This window comes from Hyperolius riggenbachi, chromosome 1, assembly GCF_040937935.1.
Source record: "Hyperolius riggenbachi isolate aHypRig1 chromosome 1, aHypRig1.pri, whole genome shotgun sequence".
Lineage (NCBI taxonomy): Eukaryota > Metazoa > Chordata > Amphibia > Anura > Hyperoliidae > Hyperolius > Hyperolius riggenbachi.
In genome coordinates this window covers 293,883,776-293,903,973 of record NC_090646.1, presented here as the reverse complement: position 1 = coordinate 293,903,973, position 20,198 = coordinate 293,883,776, and the positions used below count along the sequence as shown (strand labels likewise).

The 20,198-nt window shown below is 43.8% G+C and overlaps 1 protein-coding gene across 1 annotated transcript in view; it reads left to right on the top strand.

Annotated features, from left to right (window-relative positions):
- LSM7 (LSM7 homolog, U6 small nuclear RNA and mRNA degradation associated) overlaps positions 1-20,198 on the top strand; it is a 40,683-nt gene that overhangs the window by 10,503 nt on the left and 9,982 nt on the right. The window contains exon 2 of the mRNA XM_068233731.1: positions 14,376-14,466. Coding sequence (XP_068089832.1) covers positions 14,376-14,466 — 91 coding nt within the window. The remainder of the gene's footprint in view (positions 1-14,375; positions 14,467-20,198) is intronic.

Here is a 20,198-nt window from a genome sequence, read left to right as displayed (position 1 = left end):
CCAGAGCCTCTGCATCATCTGCATGCGAAGTAAGTCAGATATACTGGACGCAGAAAGAGGAAGCAGGATGCAGCGCCTATCCAGCCACGGGCTCTGAAGGCTTTCAGTATGTCCTATACCTGCTTTTGGGGGACATCTGGCCATGCATTCGGACTAAAAGACGCACTGACTTTTCCCCCCCCACTTTTGGGGAAGAAAAAGTGCGTCTTATAGTCCGAAAAATACGGTAGATATAGATAGAGATAGATAGAGATATAGAGAGAGAGATAGAGAGAGAGATAGAGATAGATTTATTTATTATTTATTTATTGTATTTATAAAGCGCCAACATATTACGCAGCGCTGAACATTAATTTAGGTTACAGACAATATTTAGGGGTGACATACAGCAATATGACAATACAGGAATACAAGAAAACCAGATCACACAGCACAGTATTAGTACAAGGTAATGCTTAGTCAGTCACTGGATGAAGCATGGAGATTAGGCAAGTTATGTTCACTCAGATGCATAGCATGGGTTCACAGTAATGGAGGTGCCAGATCAGGTAGGACACAAAAGGAGGAGGACCCTGCCCAAAGGCTTACAATCTAGAGGGAGAGGTAAGGACACGAATGGTAGGGGACCAGAGTTCAGCTGTAGGTTTAGAGCACTTGTGAGGGGTAGTAGGCCAGAGTGAAAAGGTGAGTTTTGAGGGCTTTCTTGAAGATGTTGATAGATAGATAGATAGATAGATAGATAGATAGATAGATAGATAGATAGATAGATAGATAGATAGAGAGACTAGCTGATTGCTCGGGTATGTATTTGGCTGGTGTTGGCTCCGCATACTTTTTCTAACCCTAACACACAATTACTCAATGACCAAGTTTGTGAGCTTTGCGGTCTTTGGTATCAATAATTTGCATTTAAATGAAAAAAATCTGATTGGCTGTTTGTGGCTCCACCCCCTTTTCTGAATTTGAACCCCAATCACCCGATAACCAACTGTACCAGGTTTGAGGCCTGTGCCATTAACAGTGCAAGAATGGCAGCAATTAAATATTACACTTTAAGGCTACTTACACACTAAGACGTTGCGTTTTAGGGGACGTTATGGTCGCATAACGTGCCCCTAACGCAACGCATGGTGGTGTGGGAGAGGACGTTAGAGTGAGCCGCGTTAGGCGGCTCTATCCGCATAAGGTCTCCCAGAGTGGCGCTGATTGGCCGGCGGGACCACGTGATGCGGAGCGAGACACTCATGTGGTCCCGCCGGCCAATCAGCGGCCGCCAGTGCAGTGCATATTAAGTAGCCATGTGCGCGGCTACTGTAGCGGCATCTCCCTGCCTCCTCTCCACCCCCCACTGAGCGTGTGCAAACAGTCTAACGCAGCTAAAGCCGCGTAGAACGCACAGCATGCTGCACTTTCACTACAACGTGCAGCGTTACATGTAACGCAACGTGGGCACTGAACAGCCCACTTGTGTTACATTGCTGTGCGTTGGGGGAGCGTTACAGGCTGCACTAACGTGCACCTGTAACGTCCCACTGTGAAAGCAGCCTTAAAGCAATAGGTGAAGTTTGATTCACTTTTGTAGGCTCCAACCATTTTCCTGAATATTAATCCCAGTCACCCAGTGACCGACTGTGCAAAGTTTAAGAACCCTGCCATTATCAGTGTAAGAATGGCTGCAGTTTACTTTTTCCCAGTGAAATTTGTATTTGTCTCCACCCACTGATGACTCTGTGTTGCCCGGGTATGTATTTGACTGGTGCCCACTTTCTAACCCTAACGTCAAATACTCAATGACTAAGTTTGTGAGCTTTGGGGTCCTTGACATCAATAATTTGTATATTCCCATAGAAATTAAACAAATCAGATTGGCTGTTTGTGGCTTCACCCCCTCTCCAGCATTTGAACCCCAGTCACCCAAATGACCAACTGTAGCAGGTTTGAGGCATCTGCTATTAACAGTGTAAAAATGGCAGCAATTAAAATATTCTACTTGAAAATCAACAGGTGAATTTTGATTGGCTATTATAGGCTCCACCCACTTCCCTGAATATTAATCTCAGTCACACAGTGACCATCGGGGCAAAGTTTGGGAACCCTGCCATAAACAGTGTAAGGGCTGCAGTTTACATTTTCCCAGTGAAATTTGTTTTTGGCTCCGCCCACTTTTTGTAACCTGGACACACAGTCACTCACTGATCAAGTTTGTCCTTGGCATCAATTATTTGTATTTTCCCATGAAATGAAACAAATCTGATTCACTGTTTGTGACTCTGTCCCCTTTTCTGAATTTGAACCCCAGTGACCCAATTACCAACTGTACCAGGTTTGAGGCTTGTGCCATTAACAGTTCAAAAATGGCAGCAATTTTAATATTCTCCTTGAAAAGCGGCATGTGATTTTTTCATTGGCATTTTTAGGCTCCACCCACTTTCCTGAATATTAATCTGTCACCCAGTAACCAGCTATGCTAAGTTTGAGAACCCTGCCATTACCAGTGAAGAAGGGCTGCAGTTTACATTTTCCCAGAAAAATCTGTTTTTGACTCCATCCACTTTTTGTAACCTGGACACACAGTCACTACTCAATGACCAAGTTTGTGAGCTTTTGGGTTCCTGGCATCAAAATTGTGCTAATGGAATCCAGCAAAAAAATCTGGCTGTTTTTGGCTCCGCCCCTTTACTGAATTTGAACCCCAGACACTTAACGACCGACTGTAGCATGTTTGAGGCCTCTGCTATTAACAGTGTAGGAATGGCTGCAGTTTCAATATTCCCCTTGAAAATCAGTAGGGGAATTTTGATTGGCTCTTGTAGGCTCCACCTACTTTCCCGAATATTAATCCTAGTCACCCAGTGACCAACTGTGTGGAGTTGAAGAACCCTGCCATTAACAGTGTAAGAAAAGCTGCAGTTTACATTTTCCCATGTAAAAAGTTAGTTGTTTTTGGCTCCGCGCACTATTTCTAATCTTGACATACAGTCACTCAATGACCAAGTTTATGAGCTTTGGGGTCCTTGGCATCAATAAGTTGCATTTTACCATTGAAATTAAACAAATCTGATTGGCTGTTTTTGGCCCGCTCCCTTCAGAATTTAAACCCCAGTCTCCCAGTGACTGACTGTAGCAGATTTTAGGCCTCTGCCATTGAGTGCATGAATGGCTGCAATGTAAATATTCCCCTTGAAAATCAAAACGTGAATTTTGATTGGCTGCTGTAGGCTCCACCCACTTTCCTGAATATTTGTCCCAGTCACCCAGTGGCCAACTGTGTCACGTTTGAGAACCCTGCCAATAACAGAACGGCTGAAATCAATCTAACAAATCTGATTGGCTGTTTGTGGCTCCACCCCTTTAGTGAATTTGGATCCCAGTCACCCAATGACTGACTGTATCAGGTTTGAGGCCTCTGCCATTAACAGTGTAAGAATGGTAGCAATGTGAATATTCCCCTTGAAAATCAATAGGTAAATTTTGATTAGCTGTTGTAGGCTCCACCCACATTTTTGAATATTCATCCCAGTTACCCAGTGGCCAATTGTGTCAAGTTTAGGAACCCTGCCATGTTAAAAATGTAGTTGTTGGCACCGCCCACTTTTTCTAACCTTGACATACAGTCACTCAATTATCAAGTTTATCAGCTTTGGGGTCCTTGGTATCAATAGTTTGTATATTCCCATTGAAAAATAAACAAATCTGGCTGTTTGTGGCTCCGCCCTCTTTCTGAATTTGGAGCCTAGTCACCCAGTGACCAACTGTACCAGGTTTGAGGCATCAGCTTTTAACAGTATAAAAGAATGGTAGCAGCTTAAATATTCCCTTTGAAAATCAAAAGGTGAATTTTTATTGGCTGTTGTAGGCTCCACCCACCTTCCAAAATCTTAATCTCAGTCACCCAATGACCAACTGTGCAAAGTTTGAGAACCCTGCCATTAACAGTGTAAGAATGGCTGCAGTTTATATTTTCCCAGTAAAAGTTGTTTTTGGCTCCGCCCACTTTTTGTAACCTTGACACACAGTCACTTAATGACCAAGTTTGTGAGCTTTCAGGTTCCTGGCATCAAAAATGTGTGAATGGAAGCAATTTATCCAGCAAGGAAATCTGATTGGCTGTTTGTGGCTCTGCCCCTTTAGTGAATTTGGACCCCAGTCACCCAATGACTGACTGTAGCAAGTTTGAAGCCTCTGCCATTAAAAGTGTAAGAATAGCAGCAGTTTAAATTTTCCCCTTTAAAATCAATAGGTGCATTTTGATTGGCTGTTGCAGCCTCCACCCATTTTCTTGAATCTTAATCGCATTCACCCAGTGACCAACTGTGTCAAGTTTGAGACCCCTGTGATTAACAGTCTAAGAACAGCTGCAGTTTACATTTTCCCATTTAAGCTGAAATTTGATTGGCTGTTTTATGCTCCGCCCACTTTTCCTGGATTTGTAACCTCGGTCACCAAGTGACCAACTGTGCCAAGTGTGGGGACTCTGGCTTGATTACTGTGAGAATTGCAGCCTTTTACATTTTTTCCATTGACTTGAATGGGTGAAATCTGATTTGCTGTTTGTAGCTCTGCCCACGTGTGCAGGGGGGACGCGAGACCCCAAGAACATATCATCCCAGGTAGTAAGGGATCTGCATACCAAGTTTCGTTCAAATCGGTTAAGCCGTTTTCGCGTGATACACACACACACACACACACACACACACACACACACACACACACACACACACACACACACACACACACACACACACACACACACACACACACACACACACACACACACACACACACACACACACACACACACACACACACACACACACACACACACACACACACACACACACACACACACACACACACACACACACACACACACACACACACACACACACACACACACACACACACACACACACTATAAATATATATATATATATATATAGAGAGAGAGAGAGATATATATATTTCCATTCGGTCCTATGCAAATTGATAAGCAATTTCAACAGATCAACCTAGATTTTCCAGCATGCCAGATAACCGCTTGCCGAACATACAGCTCAACAGTTCGTGGAAAAGAGGCCTTAAAGGACAACCGAAGTGAGGCCTCCTTTCCACGAACTATTGATAGACAGTGAAATGCCTCTCAAACTCTCTCAACTGCTCACTGCTGCCTGGTAACTGCTTGTTGCTGCATGATAACTGCTTACTTCTGCCTGATAACTGCTTGCTGAGCACACAGCTCAGCAGTTTGTGGAAAAGAGGCCTAAAAGGTATATGGAGGCTGCCATATTTGTTGCTTTTTAAGCAATACCTGTTGCTGGGGCAGTCCTACTGATCCTCTGCCTCTAATACATAAAGTCGTAGACCCTTATTACAAGCATGCAGCAGATCAGGTGTTTCTGACATTTTCAGATCTGACAAGATTAGCTGCATGCTTGTTTCTGCTGTGATTTCGACCAAATAGATCAGCAGGGTTGTCAGGCTGCTGTTATTGCTTAAAAGGAAATAAATATGGCAGCATCCATATACCTCTCACTGCTCTGTCCTTTAATTCCAGCTTGTTGCCTATGCTTCGCCAATAACCAATATAGGCCCATATGCAAGTAACTTTTTTTATCCTGGGTTCTCTCCAAGGATATCATTTTCATATCCCTTTTTTTTTTTTACATGGAAAGGTACCTAAATGTAGGTAAAAAAGTACAATCAAAGTTATTTTGAGTATTTTCTTGATTGCTGGTGGTTTAAAAATCATTTTATGACCAGTTGCGGAAATATCACCTAGGAGAAAACAGGATGAAAAGTTAATTGCATATGTCCCATTGTCTCTTTAATAAGTCCACTGAGCACTAGAAGCGGAAACCTAGTAAGGCCAGAAACCCACTAGGAGCGATTTTTCTGAGCACTTTGAGAACTCCTGCTAATGTAATGCTATGGATGTGATCCTTACTTGAGCGATGTGATTTTATAAAATAAAAACCATAGCATTGCATTAGCAAGAGCTTTTTCAAATCACTAGCGATTAGAAATCGCTCCGAGTCAGTTTCTGGCCTAAGGGCTCAGACACACTATAAGGCTCCGTTCACACCTAAAATCACAAAACGCTAGCAACTAACCTTAGTGTTTTTTCGGGAGTGATTTTTTTTTTTTTTCCCCGTGATTAACGCAGAAAAATCACTGGACACCGTAGCGGTTTGGGAGCGATCGCGATTAGCGGTTCTATACATGCTAATCGTGATCGCTCCGGCATCGCTAGCAAATCGCTGCATGTAACACGTTTGCGGTTACCGCTATCGCTGCCGTGAGAACACTGCCCAAGAGGTTTTTAGTCGTCAGTGCTTTCTGAGAGGTTTTTAAAATATGCTCCCATTGACTTGATCGCACGATTTGACCACAACTGCAATTTTACCGCAATTTTAATTTAACCCATTCGCGTTCCGTCGTTTTCACGTGAGAAATGTTCACCTCCCATTCATTAGCCTATAACTTTATCACTACTTATCACAATGCACTGATCTATATCTTGTTTTTTCCGCCACCAATTAGGCTTTCTTTGGGGGGTACATTTTGCTAAGAGCCACTTTACTGTAAATGCATTTTAACAGGAAGAGTAAGAAAAAAATGGAAAAATTCATTATTTCTCAGTTTTCAGCCATTATAGTTTTAAAATAATACATGCCTCCATAATTAAAACTTACGTATTGTATTTGCCCATATGTCCCGGTTGTTACACCGTTAAAATTATGTCCCTATCACAATGTATGGCGACAATATTTTATTTGGAAATAAAGGTGCATTTTTTCCATTTTGCATCTATCACTATTTACAAGTTTAAAATAAAAAAAATATAGAAATATTTCATCTTTACATTGATATTTAAAAAGTTTAGACCCTTAGGTAAATATTTACATTTTTTTTTATTGTAATGGTTTTTTTTTTTTATAGTAAACATTTTATTTTAGTAGTTTTGGGAGGGTGGGAGGTAAACAATAGATTTATAATGTAAACGTGTGTTAATTTTTTAAAAATTTTTTTTCCAGGTGTAGTATTACTTTTTGGCCACAAGATGGTGGCCATGAGTTTGTTTACATGACGTCACTCTAAGCGTAGCACGCGCTTAAAGTGACGCATCGGGCAGGAGACAGCCAGAAAAAGCACAGCCGAGAGAAGCTGTCGCTTTTTCAGCGGGGGAGAGGAATCAGTGATCGGGCACCATAGCCCGATACATTGATTCCTTGGCTACCGAATCCGTGGCCGGGAGTGCGCGTGCATGCGCACGATCGGCCGCGGGAGCACGCGGTAGCGCGCATGGTTCTTGGACGTAGAAACTACGTCCAGGAACCAAAATAGGTTAAGTCAATAGGAGCATTTTTTTAAAAAAGCTCTCAAAGCGCTGATGGTTAAAAATCTCTCAGAAAAGCACTTGGGCCTTTTTCCACTGCATAGCTGAATCGCAAATCGATAGTGATTTTTAAATTGCTAGGGTTGCTACTTTATCATAGAAATCATGAGAAGTATTTTCCACTATTGTGATTCAATTTGTAAACCGCACTCGCTTTCTGGATCGATTTTAAGAGTGATAATGCAATGCGAAAGAAAAATCGCAATCGCATAACAAAATTAATGAAAAATCGCAATCGCGGGTGTTGCTAGGGAAAAAGGGCCATAGTGTGTCTGAGCTCTCAGACATGTTAGAAACCATATTAGACACATCAATACAGTTTACTCCTAATGTCTCCTCCCTCATCACTGCATTTCTCAAATAATGGGTTGGAGCAGGGGTGTCAGTGACTGTGACTGTTAATGTTAATCTTATGTTGCCCACATAATTTCCTAATACAGTACTGCAACACAGCAGCTGGTAATTTTATCTGGTACCCCAACAGTCTTCAGAATTGTCCCTTGTGTCCAGTCCAAAGTGATTTCAATCATCAGTATTTCCTTTCTTAGGCCCAGTGCACACCAAAACCGCTAGCAGATCCGCAATACGCTAGCGGTTTTGGGAGCTGATTTCAGAGCGATTCTAGGTATGTTTAGAGAGGTTTTCTAAACATACCTAGCGGTTTTGGGTGCGTTTTTGTGTAGCAGATTACACATATTGTTACAGTTAAAGGGATACTGTAGGGGGGTCGGGGGGAAAATGAGTTGAACTTACCCGGGGCTTCTAATGGTCCCCTGCAGACATCCTGGGTTGGCGCAGCCACTCACCGATGCTCCAGCCCCACCTCCGGTTCACTTCTGGAATTTCTGACTTTAAAGTCAGAAAACCACTGCGCCTGCGTTGCCATGTCCTCACTCCCGCTGATGTCACCAGGAGTGTACTGCGCAGACACAGACCATACTGGGCCTGCGCTGTGCGCTCTTGGTGTCATCAGCGGGATCGAGGACACGGCAACGCAGGCGCAGTGGTTTTCAGACTTTAAAGTCTGAAATTCCAGAAGTGAACCGGAGGCGGGGCTGGAGCATCAGTGAGTGGCTGCGCGGGCACAGGATGTCTGTGGGGGACCGTTAGAAGCCCCGGGTAAGTTCAACTCATTTTCCCCTGACCCCCCTACAGTATCCCTTTAAAGCTGTTACTGAACAGCTACTGTAACAAAAATGCCTGGCAAACCGCTCTGAAGTAGCGTTTTTCAGAGCGGTTTGCGTTTTTCCTATACTTTACATTGAGGACGAAATGCTTCCGAAATCCGCAAACGCCCAGCAGGAGGCGCGTTTGCGGCTTGGCAAAAACCGCAAACCGCCGGTGTGCACCATCCCATTGCAATACATTAGACAAGCGTTTTTATAGGCGGATGTGGCCGGCGGATCGCTCCAAAAACCGCTCGGTGTGCACTGGACCTTATTCCACTTGGTAAAATAAACTCTAGCACATCTCCCAGGAAGCACCCACTTGGCTGTATTAACATCTGGTTCTAGGAGGGTAATACATGCACTAGAATCTAAAAATCCTTCCACCATCTTCCCATTAACTTTCACAGGGACAATATGATTTAGCCACTTTGTTTTGTCATCCCAGTTTGTAAGCGATTAAAACAAATTATTCTGGTCCATGTGGATGTTGGCTTAAAGGGAACCAGAGACAAAGCACCCTTGTGTATTTTACCATATATATATCAGGGCTGTGGAGTCGGTACAAAAATCTTCAGACTCCTCAGTTTCTGAATCCACGACTCCGACTCCGGGTGCCCAAAATTGCCCCGACTCCTCGACTCCGACTCCACAGCCCTGATATATATATCAGTAAGAACATTAGAGAAAACACTTACCATGCTCTCTTTCATCCTCACTGCTAAAAGTGTCTGTTATCAGCTGTGATAAGAATCCCGGACTGAGCATTCAGTCTGGCTTTGCAGGGAATATTTACAGCTGAGTCATTATAGCAGAGCCACAAGGGGCAGGCTTGGGCTTGAAAAGACACAAGAGAAGACAGACTCAGCTATAATCTTTCCGTAGCAAAGCTAGACTGAGTGCTCAGTCTGGGATTCTTATCAGAGGTGATAACAGTCAGATTAAACAGAGAACAATGAAACAAAGAGCAGAGTAGGTGTTTACTGTCATGTTCCCACTGATTTATAAGGTAAAATACAAGAGGGTGCTTCATCTCTGGTTCTCTTTAAAGGAAACCAGAGCTGAGTAAAAATAAGTGTTCTACATACCTGGGGCTTCCTCCAGCCCCATCCGCACGGATCGCTCCCACGCTGCCGTCCTCAACCTTCTGCGCCAGTATCGGGTCCCGTAACTTCCTCCAGTTGCGGCCAGTCTGCGCAAGAGAAGTGCGCCCTCTATGTATCTTTCCGGCAGCTGCTGGAGAGGTACGTTAAGAGTGCACTTTTCTTGCGTCAGACTGTCTGAAGTTACCTTACCCGGTACTGGAGCAGGAGAAGGCTTAGGACGGTGGCGTGGGAGCGATCCGAGCACATGGGGCTGGAGGAAGCCCCAGGTATTATAACCCTTTTATTTTTACTCAGCTCTGGTACACTTTAACTGCTCTGCAGGAGGAGAATCTGAAGCTACAACTGTAGGGCTGTGAAGTTGAGTTGGAGTCAGAGAAATTTTTGGATACTTGGAGTCTGATTAAAAAAAATGCATAGACTCCTAATAAATTTGAATTGTAACAGAAAAATTATGATAAAATGTTTCACATGATAGTCATCGTAAATTACATCAATACATAAATGGCAGTGCTTAGTCCACAAAAATAAAATAAACCAATCAACAAACAAGTTATTTGTGCTGCTGCAATAAAGCAGTCACTATATTTTTAAAGTCAGATATCTAATTGTGACTGATGTGTGCACAGGGATGTTTTATTTATAATAAATAACAAGACTAAAGCTTGACGTGTAGTTGTTTCGCTAGTAGGGATAGTCAATGAAATGCAAATCTGTGTTGATGCAGGTTTTTGTCAATTGTGTATGCAAATATATGCACTCCCTTTGCTCATGAAATAATTTAATTTAATGTGTTGTTAAATTTGGGTTTGGCGACTACAAATTAAGTTACACCATAGTACTATACTCTAGGTATGCAATCCCTGCAGAGCTGTAGTGAATCCACTGATAATGTTGTGTACATTGAACACAGAGGTGTTGTCTATCACTCGTAAACCTGGTTCAGATCGTGCCTGAAGAATGTGTAATAGAGGAAGAATCCCCTCATTCCCCTGCAGAGTACCTGCACATCACTTTTATATGTACCCACTGTTAGATTGCCAACGGCCCGATCGATGTTCTTGCCTGCATTCTCCACAAGTACTCTTACAAAGGACTAGTTTTGATTTCTAAGCTATGCTAAAATGCATCTCTGGTGTACATAAAAAAAAAAATTAAAAAAAAACACAGTGGTAAAGGTAAAATGTCCCAGCACACTGTCTGTTTAATCAGATTTACTGGAACCACCTGGGTTCTAGTGCAAAGATCTGCCCCCTTGAAGTAAATGTGTAGCTGGCTTTTTCTGTATCAGATATAGAAAAGGCAGAGAGAGGTCTGTTTCTGCACGGCTACATGAAACCGGCTGATAATGAAGCTCCGCTAAATCTTATTATACAGACGACCTGCTGGGGCATTCATATTGGCAATGACACCCTGGGATGGTGGCAAGGTAGAGTGTCTGCTAGTGGGCTGACACTACCCTGGATGAAAGGAAAGAGTCTTTGGTACTTTTTATAGCTTGTCGTAAGCCAGTTTCGCTGTAAGCCATTTCCATTTTACAGTTTATTTACAAAAACAGAGAAATGCAGCCTGTGTGTATTTAGAGAGTTTAACCTGTCTAATCTCCTCCCCACACCCACCCCCCCATGACTAATCACAATTTGTAATTTGATCTCTCATCTGTCAGCTGACTGCCAGCTAACTGATAAGCTAATTGGTAATCACAGGATGTTAAAATGTCTGCTTCCATGAAAGCAGGAAGTAGAAACACTGCAGATTTATTGCAGGTTTTGTATCAGCTGTAACAAGGAAATGTTTTTCTTGAAAGGCTATTACGCTGTTGCGTGTCTTTAGAGCATAGAGGAAGTTCTGAGTTCAGGTCCTCTTTAAGCTCTCTTCTAGAGTTTTTACAGGACGGGCTAGGAAAAATAACCTCTCGTTAAGTACTCTGAATGTTCTGTGTTCAGCTCTCTCAATGTTGTTTGCAAAGGAGGGTCTGATTAATTAACCAGCTGAGCGGTCTGGACGAGCTCCGCTCGTCCAACACCGCCAGAGGCTGCCGCTCAGGCCCTGCTGGGCCGATTTTCACCAAATAAAAAGCAGCACACGCAGCCGGCACTTTGCCAGCCGCGTGTGCTGCCTGATCGCCGCTGCAGCGCGGCGATCCGCCGCGTGCAGCGGCGAAAGAGGGTCCCCCCAGCCGCCCGAGCCCAGCGTAGCCGGAACAAACAGTTCCGGCCAGCGCTAAGGGCTGGATCGGAGGCGGCTGACGTCAGGACGTCGGCTGACGTCCATGACGTCACTCCGCTCGTCGCCATGGCGACGAGGTAAGCGAAACACTGAAGGCCGCTTATTGCGGCCTTCCGTGTTACTTCTGGCCGCCGGAGGCGATCGGAAGAACGCCTCCGGAGCGCCCTCTAGTGGGCTTTCATGCAGCCAACTTTCAGTTGGCTGCATGAAATAGTTTTTTTTTTTATTTAAAAAAAACCTTCCCGCAGCCACCCTGGCGATTTAATCAGAACGCCAGGGTGGTTAAGAATTTCTTCAAAGCAGTCAGCAGGATTACAATACTTAAAGTGTAACTGAGACGAGAAGAGTCTCAGGTACCATACTTACCTGGGGCTTCCTTAACGGACAGTGATATGGATGTTTACTTTTAGGCAATACCAGTTTCCTGGCAGTCCTGCTGATCTCTTTGGATGTAGTAGTGGCTGGATCAAAGACCTGAAACGAGCATGCAGCTAATCCAGTCTGACTTTAGTCAGAGCACCTGATCTGCATGCTCATTGAGGGGCTGTGGCTAAAAGAATTAGAGACACATGATCAGCAGGAGATTCAGGCAACTGGTATTATTTTAAAAGTAAAAATCCATATCCTTCACAGTTTAGGTCCCTTTTAAGGCTGCTCGTTCCTCGCCGTCTCCCTGGGTGGCCCCTCTAACTTGTAATTCAACCCGAAAGCCTGGCCGAGTTGCGCATGCGGTGCCCGGTCAGGCACTCTCCATCTCGCTCCTGTGGCTGGGAGCGTTCTGCACTTGTGCAAGTACTACTGCACAGGGGCAGAACGCTCCCAGGGCGGGAGTGCGCCGGTTGAATTGCAGGTGACAGGAGCCACTCAGTCGAGCCTCAAGGGGGCTTAAGGAAGCCCGAAGTATGGAACCTGAGATGCCTCTCATCTCAGGTTCCCCTTTAGCAGAAAATATTCCCTCTGTGGAATGTATTGTTGGTTCTGGGTGCATTATAACCAGTGATGAGTTTTCAAATGGATTCCAAATTGATTTCGACTAAGTCATTCGGAATCCAAACGTAAATTATTGCACCTGGGCGGGTGAGGAAGGGTTACCTTACCCAGGCTGCCGTCTTCTTTAATCCACCTCCATTTGCGTCCCACGTCGCGTCACATGACTATCACGCTTCCTCCTTCAACCTGGTGCAGCATATCTGCCAGGAAGTGACAGGGACAAGTCCATCTATGTTTTTGAACCACTACAGAGTGGATGTCCTGTCTCAACAAGACCTATAATTTAGCAGCAGGCTGTGGTCCCTCCCTAGGCAGTGTATTACTTGCCCGTCTCTCCTATGGTGTCCCATATAATAGCTGGAGAAAAGCACTACTTAGCCTTGCTGGTAACAATGTTTCTTGCCAGCATATGGGACCCCAACTATAACCCTTCCCTATCTTGCACACATTTTTGGAAATGTATTTTGTAGGTAGAGGATGTATTTCACGTCATCTTTTTAGGTGTCTTGGTGTTGGTCACCCTCTTGTTTCTGTTACACATTGGTTACTTTTGTAAGAATTGTGGATGAAAGGGGTGGAGGGGGCTTTTATAATGTTCTTGAGTGTTTCCCCAGGAGGAGGTGGAGTGCTACTCTCCTGTGGTGTCCCATATGTTGGACAGAAGCACAGTTGCTGGTAAGTCTTAAAGAGACTCTGTAACAAAAAATGTTCCACTAGGGGTTACTCGCCTCAGTTGGGGGAAGCCTCTTGTTCGTAATGAGGCTTCCCCCGTCCTCCTGTGTCCCATGGCGGTCTCGTGGCAACCCACAGAACGCACAGCCGACAATTTGTCAGGCTGTTCAATATTTACCTTTTCTGGCTCCAGCGGGGGTTCTGTTGCGGCTCTTCAATCGAAAATAGGTGGAAATAGCCGATCTGTCAGGTCTGTTCTACTACGCAGGCGCAGGAGACTTGCGCCTCTGCAGTAGAGCGGGTCGACAGCGATCGGCTTTTTCCTCATATCTCCAAGCGGAGAGCCGATACTGCGCTGGGGCCAGGAAGGTAAATATTTACATCCCAGCTGGCCCAGTGAAACCGCCGTGGGACACAGGAGGATGGGGAAGCCTCGATAGGATCCGGAGGCTTCTCCCACCTGAGGTGGGTACCCCCCAGGGGAACTTTTTTTTTTGTTACAGAGTTTCTTTAACAGGTGCTTTTTTTGAACCGTATTGAAATTGTCACCTCCAGGGAGGCCGATCCAAACAGAGCAATTAAGGCAGTTAGAAGAGGTTGCTGAAGCAACAATAAATCCCAAATAATGATGATGATAAATGGCTGTTGTTGCTGTCAAACGGCTAATGAGGGTAGGCAAAAAGACGATGAATGCATACCTTTTGGTTTAATGAAATTTTATAGATCTCCCCTTTAAAAAAAAAAAAAAAAAAAAGTGTACAGTATTTGATTTTTCAGTCTCGTGTTGAAGTAAATGTCATTGTTTTTTGCTTTGTGAAGGATAAAGAAAAGAAGAAAAAGGAAAGCATACTTGATCTCTCCAAATACATTGACAAAACTATTCGTGTCAAATTCCAGGGTGGAAGAGAAGGTAATAAGAGCTTATCTCATTAAAATATTAATTTATATAGACGTACTATAGAAATTATATCTTTAAACGGACTCCGGGGAGTCAAAAAACAAAATCGGAACTTGGGGCATTCTCTAGCCCACCGTAGGTCGGGAGGTCCCCTGGCTTCGTCCTGGCTCCTCTCCCGGTCCCTCCGCAGAAATCACGACCAGCGACACATGCATCTATGTACGTGCATACATATGCATATGCATATACTATAAAAAGAATGTACTGGTCCGCACCACCTTAAGAATATATCTTCATCTGTTTATTAAGTAAAAAAACATACAAAGTTTTAAAAAGAACCGTTAGGCAAGACAGTCAACTGTTTCGGGCTCCTGCCCATCTTCATGTTACCCAGTTCTAAAATAACAAACAAACACACACAAATATATACACATAGGTAACCAACCATAGGCTGTATACTAATTAAAGGACCTGATGGGGAACTTCTGATCCGCATATCCGAACACACCTACCATCTTCCTATTGGTGAAGCAGATTTAAACCCAGGATGTTCTTTAATATATCAGTTATAAGTATTTTAACACATCAGGCTCATCTCCTAAATGTAGCTATTCTTAAGGGGCCCATACACTCCGATTTTTGGTCTATTGCAAATCGATAGACCAATCGACCGATTTGCGGCCGATTTCGATCGATTTCCATCTAATTCAATCGATCTGGCAGGCTGGAAAATCTAGGTCGATCTGTTGAGATTGCTTATCATTTTGCATTGGCCCTAATCTGATGGCAAACTAATGTCATCAGATTGATTTTCAATAGATTTCAAACTGAAATCTATTGGAAATCTGTTCCTACTAGAAAAAAATGTTCCTAAACGCATCAGATAGATCAGAAATCTATCTGATCTATCTGCTGCTAATCTAGCGAGTGTATGGCCACCTTTAGCCAACCAGATTGCGCTATCAGCAGGGCCAAATGAGCTATAGATCGCTGTAAAAATACATCCGTACATAACAAAAACAAACCCCGCTCCGTTGCCCAATCAAAGGCAAGGGGGGCAGTACAGCTGATGATTTCACCTCATACATTGTCCTATAGAAAAACTGCACTTTACATAACACGTAAAGATGCGACAAAAACGTCGCACCGAGGTGACATGCATTGTAAACCTCGTGAGATCGGCTGGGAGGAGCAAGAGACGTTAACAAAGATGCAACGAAAACTTCGCACCAGGATGACTTGCGCCGTAAACGATGCGCAATAGGCGAGGATATGCCCAAAACGTCACAAGGGGGCAAGGCACGTCTCAAGTGCCACATATGGAGCCGGAGCATCAAACGTTATCATGGCAACCCCAATTCAGCCATTCAGAATAATTACCGTGCGTCGCCAGATTACAAAAAAAATGCATAATGTAAAAATACACCATGCAAACCTATAAAAAGGACTAACCCATATATTGCGTAACTTGGCCCATATAGCACATGCAAACAGCGCCACTAAGCCTATCGAATCAAATAAAATCAGATGAATGTTATATCATAAAGCGAACAATGTAATCTACTATAAAATATGTATAGTGAGCTATCAAAATTGCCACTCTAGCCTCAGGTCATATTCCTTATTTAAACCTGTATTAACAGTATCCAACTCTCTAATCCATTTGTATTCTAATTTCAACAGTTTTGATAGGCGATCGCCCCCCTGTTATCAAGTTTAACCCCATCACACATACCCTCAATTGATTGACCTTATGACCCATTCTTGTAAAATGCTCTGATACTGCTTTATCCATATTCTTTTTCTGAATGGTAGATTTATGCAATGCTAATCGATCCTTCAATCTTTGTGTGGTCTGTCCAATGTAGCATTTGCCACATGGACATTTCAACATGTAAACTACCCAACTTGAGTCACAGGAATATCTATCATATACCGTATTTTTCGGACTATAAGACGCACTTTTTCTCCCCCAAAAGTGGGGGAAAAAAGTGACTGCGTCTTATAGTCCGAATATAACCCACCTTGGTGCTTTTTTCCTAGTGGGTGGCATGGCAGCAGTAGCAGTGGTAGTCCGCAGTGGGTGGCATTGGCATCAGCGCGATCCACAATGTCTAAACGGCATAGGAGAAGCCGCAGTTATAATCCACTTGTCCTTTGATCTCCCCAGGGTGCCCCCGCAGCGCGATCCACAATGACAAGCGGCATAGGGAAAGCCGCTGTAATCATCCGCATGCAATCCGCATGTAATCATTCTTTTTAATCCAGCCCAGCGTCAGCCCAGTTGTCATCCGCAATGCTTTGTTCTTCAATGTTCTGATCCAGTCCAGCGTCAGCCCAGTAAGCCCTGCAGCAGCACGATCCCAGCTGCTAAAGTATCGGAACATCTTCAGCCGCTATGGCGGCAATCCTCGGGGGCTTCCGTACTTGAAATCCCATCATGCTTTGCACAGCATTAGGGGAAAAATGCCCGGGCAGTTTTTTTCTGTGCAGCTAAAAATAAGTCTTGTATAAGAGAAAAAAGTTCTGATGCTGTGAAACCGTTAAAGAAACACCAAGCCTTTCCAGTGCTGCTGTGTCGATTTTTAGTCTGGAGGTTCACTTTAATGTCAGAGTGTACTAATTTTACTCCTAAGTGAGGGTGATCTCTTATAACAAAATATGGGGGGGGGCGATTAAATTCCCTAACATATGGTAATGAATCCTTGAGAATATCCCAATGGCGTTTAATACACCGTTCTACCTGATTGCTGATAACACTAAAGGTGGAAACAAATGTAATCCTGTCATGTTTAGTTTTGTCCCTCTGTTTTCTGGTTCTTCCCCTGTTCCTACTGAGTGGTTCCTGCAATAGTTTTGCTGGGTATCCCCTTTGTTTAACCATTTACCGCCATCCTAACGTATTAAAACGTCATGCTTACCGCTATTAACAGCAACATGACGTTTTAATACGTCGCGCATTCCCGCCGCTGCTACCGCCGTGTGTCCGCCGCTACCGCCGCCATTACCGTCGGGATCCCGTGCTGGGCGATTGGGGAAGAGGACCGAACAGTCCTCTACCCAATCGCAGTGCCTGGAGTGAATGGACGTGACCGCGAACAGCGGCTACGTCCATTCACATAAACAGGAAATGTAACAGTTTAATAAAGTGTAAAAAAAAAAAAAAAAAAGTGAACACGTCCTATGAGTGTTCACTAGCGCCATCTTGTGGCCAAAAAGTATATTACACCTACAACATACATACATTTTCAAGTATATACACATCATTAATAAAATTACACTTCCAACCCTCCCCCCAAAAAAAAAACACTTGTAAAAAAAAAATCAGCTTAAAAAAAATAAATAAATAGTTGCCTTAGGGACTCAGCTTTTTTTATTCTATATTTTATGGGGGAAAATTAATTTTAATTTATTACATAGGGGCTTGTAATTATGGCCAGAACAAACAGAAAAATAACCACTTATATTTCAAAATAATATACTGTCGCCATACATTGTGGTAGGGACATAATCTAAACGGTTTAATTATCGGGACCACTGGGCAAATAAAACGTTTGTTTTATCCACAGGAGAATGTTTAATTTTAAAACTATAAAGGCTGAACACTGAGAAATAATGATTTTTTTTCTTTTTTTTTTCTGTTTTTTCTCATTAAAATGCATTTAGAATAAAAAAATTCTTAGCAAAATGTACTATCCACAGAAAGCCTAATTGGTGGCGAAAAAAACGAGGTATAGATCATTTTCTTGTGATAAGTAGTAATAAAGTTATTAGGGAATAAAAGGGAGGAGCGCTGACAACTGAAAATTGCTCTGGTCCGTTAGGATAAAAACCCTTGGGGGTGAACTGGTTAAAGCGAACCACCATTTCAGACAGTCTAAGAGCTTGTTTGTCCTCTTGGTTGACAATCCTGTCAACCCATTGAAACTGTCCACTGGGGATGTTACATTTCTATCGGTTTCCTTACGATAAACTGTCACTAATTGCCAGCCTTCTTTAATGACCATCGTGTCAAGATAAGAAATCTTGAATCAATCAAAATTAATCGTCAACTTGATGTGTGGACACCTTGAGTGCAGGGAGTCTACAAACTCGACCAGGGTCGAGTGGCCCCCCGCCCATAGAAAAAAAACATTGTCTATGTAGTGAAACTAACATTTTGCATATTTTTGAAAAATTAAGTTAGTGTAAACAAAGGCCTCCTCATACAGGCCCATGAAGAGTTTAGCATAAACAGGGGCCACACTCGACCCCATCACAGTCCCCCTGCACTGAAGGAAAAAGGAACCATCAAAAAGAAAATAATTGTTTCTTAAGATGATATTCAGAAGAGCCACAAGAAACGCTCTCTTTGAATCATCAAAATCAGATGATGTAAAAAGATAGTGTTCAATGGCCTCCTCACCCCCATCATGTGGGATGGAGGTGTAGACGCTTTAGTATATACTATATATAACACGCACGCACGTGCACTATGTGGACATCTTCAGGTCCATTTGAAAAATTAGCCCCGCCCCTGACGCATGATGTCACGCCGCTCTGATTGGCCACCAGGTCCCCGTAAGAATAGCAAGGATATGGGGTTCCCGGCGTCCGGACAAGTGCAGCTGGGGGGAGAGAGGCAGGAGTCCCTGGACAGCGCCGATCGTGCTAGGGACTCCTGCCTGGAGGTAAACATGCTGCCGCTCTCGCTCACGTGGGCCACCAGGTCCCGCAAGATTACTGGGGATATGGGGATCCCAGTGGCCGCACAATGCCTGCAGCAGTTGAGGGAGAGAGGCGGGAGTCCCGCTGAGCAGTGCCGATTGGCGCACGGGACTCCTGCTAGCAGGCAGACAGCTCTTTTCACTGCCCCGACCTGAGCTTGGGGTTACTGCTCATAGCTGTCTTTTCCTACCCCGAGCTCAGGATGGGGTTACCGCCAGGGAGGTTAAAGTCTGAAGCCATTTAAAAAAAAAAAAAAACAGGTTGTGGACTGCTCTCTTCCAGGTTGTTCTGGCTCCGGCAGTTCTTCGAAAGTACTTGAGCTTCCGAAAGGCTGGCCGATCCGTACTGCGCAAGTGTGAGCGCACTCTCGCGTGTGTGCAGTAGAGACCCCCCCCGCCACAACTCAGTTATTGTGCCTCTGTACAGGGTGGTGTATATAGTGAGCTGCTCCACAGGACTGCATTTGGCACGCATACAGTAATCATCAGTAGTGGAGATCACTTGAAGTCTTTTTGTTGCTATGAGTTTTAGGTAGCCAGTTATAGGTGTCCCCTGGTTAGGTAGCCAGGTACAGGTATAGGGGCCCCCAGTATCACTCCAGGTTTAGGTTCCCCCAATAGTCCCCCCCAGATTTCATTCAGATACTTCATATTCTCCTATATCTTCACAACATACTATTAAGTCAACTGGTTTCCCCCAAACAATCCTATAGTGAAAATATTAGACTATGACTATGGTAGAAAAGGTGGGGGGAAAGGCTGCGCGTCCCTAAACATATGTTGCAATTGAATGGTTAATCGCACAGGCATACATCGCCTCTGCCAGACTGAAAAATGCATGCCCTGCATCCAAGACAAGTGCTAACATTCATTAAACTAGGAGGAACTTTAGCTTCCAATATGGTTTGCATGCAAAGTATATTATACTAGACACTTGCGCCACGGTGAGGCAAACCTCCGGGCAAGTGACCTAACCTAAATTAAAAACCTTGGGAGCAGCTAAGCAAAAAAAATGTGTAACTTACATTTGGTTGAACA